This window comes from Sinocyclocheilus anshuiensis, unplaced genomic scaffold (assembly GCF_001515605.1).
Source record: "Sinocyclocheilus anshuiensis isolate Anshui unplaced genomic scaffold, SAMN03320099.WGS_v1.1 scaffold782, whole genome shotgun sequence".
Classification (NCBI taxonomy): Eukaryota; Metazoa; Chordata; class Actinopteri; order Cypriniformes; family Cyprinidae; genus Sinocyclocheilus; species Sinocyclocheilus anshuiensis.
This window is the reverse complement of record NW_015546111.1, coordinates 2,322,452-2,325,015: the sequence shown is the minus strand read 5'-3', so window position 1 is coordinate 2,325,015 and position 2,564 is coordinate 2,322,452. Positions and strand designations below refer to the sequence as shown.

At 39.7% G+C, this 2,564-nt stretch overlaps 1 protein-coding gene across 2 annotated transcripts in view; it reads right to left on the bottom strand.

Moving 5' to 3' along the window:
- usp45 (ubiquitin specific peptidase 45) overlaps positions 1 to 2,564 on the bottom strand; it is a 42,898-nt gene that overhangs the window by 23,968 nt on the left and 16,366 nt on the right. For both annotated transcript variants that reach the window (XM_016502544.1, XM_016502545.1), the window contains exon 6: positions 720 to 859. In XM_016502544.1, the coding sequence (XP_016358030.1) occupies positions 720 to 859 (140 nt within the window). The remainder of the gene's footprint in view (positions 1 to 719; positions 860 to 2,564) is intronic.

The window sequence follows — 2,564 nt, the reverse complement described above, 5'->3', positions numbered from 1 at the left end:
AATTTATACAGTCAAATATGCAATGCTGTTTTACATTTCATTACTTTATTCAATTTCTGTACCTGAAATAATGTTAGACCTACCTAAAAAAAAAATTGAAAATCACTGTTTATTTTATTTGTATTATTACTCTATTGTATTTATTTGTGCTGTTGCTTGTAGTTAGATGTGTGTGTGTGTGTGTGTGTGTGTGTGTGCGCGTGTGTGTGCATGGTTAGATTTGTTAATTTAATTTAATGGACCTGAGATAACATGAACTAACAGTTATATTTTTATTAACTAATGTTAACAAAGATTAATAAAATAAATACTGTAACAAATCTATTGCTTATTTGTTAGCAAATATTAGTTAACGCATTAACTAATGTTATCTAATGGGACCTTATTGTAAAGTGTTACCAATAATATTTCTGTATACTTGTAATTATTGGAAATTTTCTTTTCGATTACGTTTTCTTTTGTGAACTGTTTGACAATAATCTGAATCTGAAGTGTCCTTCAATACTGACTGCTTGTCCCTCTGAAACAAGCAAGCGTCAAGTGTTTTCTCAAGGCCACAAGGGTGAAGGGGCAGTCTTAGAAAATCTCCCACATAATGTATTTGAATTGATTTGTGGTAACAGCCAAGATCATGAACCAACTGGGCTCTACCAAAACACACAGAACTAACACAAACCAAAAGTCAGGTGAGTGATGTGAGCTCTTGGACATGACTTTACCTGCATCACAGCATTGAAGAAGCAGGTGTTACCCAGGTTGTTGATGCCCTTGACTGGGATAAGTGTGCTATTCACTGGACTTTTCCCTCTCTGAGTGTCCACAGGTTCCTCTCTGAGACTAATAATTTTTGAGGTTGTCCCTAAAAAACAGAACAGAATATAAGTTAATCCATTTTTGTAAAGCAGGTTATCTACATTCAAAAACGTTTCAGCGCAATTACAAAAATCAGAAAGCTTGACAAACTTTAATTTAGAGAAATGAAAACAGATCTTCTGTTATGTGAAGATCTGGACTGGGCCTGGTCCCACAGTGCACCTGATTTTCTACAGCAGAAATGGGTTAACATGCTGGGTAGCAGCTGGGAGAGGCTACAGAAGACAGCTGGATAAAACTACGCTGGTTAGGGAGCAGGGAACAAGCCCAGCTGCTCCCTGCTACTGCCATTACTCTGCGGGAGATTCTTGGCCTAGGCGGCTAAACACAAGGCCCGCAGAGAGAGAAAGAGAGAGTTTTTCTGTACAAAAAAGCAAAACTCCAGAGAAATGACGGGTGCACTGCCTTAAACACTCAGGAGACATGAAAGCAACCTGCATGATAATTCAGAGTGAGCAGTCGGTCCCGTGAATAGCTCTCAGCCCCTCAGAAGTGAGGCTGATGGCACCTGTGGCTTTAAACAATACGGATACAATGATGCGATTTATTTTAACAATGATTTCTAACAGCAACTACTTCTTTGTGCAATCATTTATTCAACAATGACTAAAACATTTGAAATATCCCCCAAAAAAAAAAGACTTAAGTGACACTGACTATTATACATACTTTAATGAAGGTCGCAAATTGTATTTAAATTCACTGAACTTCAACTTCAGTATTTATTCAATATTTTTATGTTCTGTACTGGGTACTGTCTTTCATCATCCAATAAATATATAGTTTATATTTTATAATGTGTATTTAAATTGGTCATTCAAAATAAGTCTCAAGTTTGTTATGCAAATCTGACATATGGAATACATGGCCAAAAAAAGCCATAAAACAATGAACTTTCAGAATATAAATCGCATGTCCCATTTAAAGGGGTCATATGATGCGATTTCAATTTTTCCTTTCTCTTTCCTTTCTCTGGAGTGTTACAAGCTCTTGGTGCATAAAGAAGATCTGTAAAGTTGCAAAGACTAAAGTCTCAAATCCAAAGAGATATTCTTTATAAAAGTTAAAGAGTCAACCACGCCTACCTAAAACAGCTCGTTTAAACACGCCCCCACATGTCTACGTCACTGTGTGGGAAGATTTGCATAACACCGCCCAAATGTTCACGCAAAGAAAGAAGGCATAACTTTTATTCTCGCTGTAGTATTGTTGTTGCCGCCGCCGAGATGCTGTGTTTTTGAACACAGATTTCACCGAGATTGTGAAAGCGAAACTAGTTTGTTTGGCCTTCCAAAAGAGGACGATATCCGCTTCGTCATGCCTAGAGCTGATCCATGCTAGTCGCTGAGGAAATACATCAACTTCGCGCTGTGGATTGCCGGATCGGCTTTCACCGTGGACAAAGCGGAGTCCAGCCCGGGGTCGTCACATGTGGTTGCCGCAAGCCCGCTGGCCGCTCCTTCATCGAATCCGCCGGCCGTGCCGTTCTCAAGCCCGCTGGCCACTCCTTCGTCGAATCCACAGGCCGCGCCGTTCTCAAGCCCGTCGGCCGTTTCTCACTCAAGCCCGCCGTGTCTGACGATGTGTGTTTCGTTGTGAAAGCAAAACTACTTTGCTTTGCCTTCCAAAAGAGGACACAACTAGAAATCAGTGGTTAAGTTGTATTTACAACACTGTTCCAGAACAGTTCA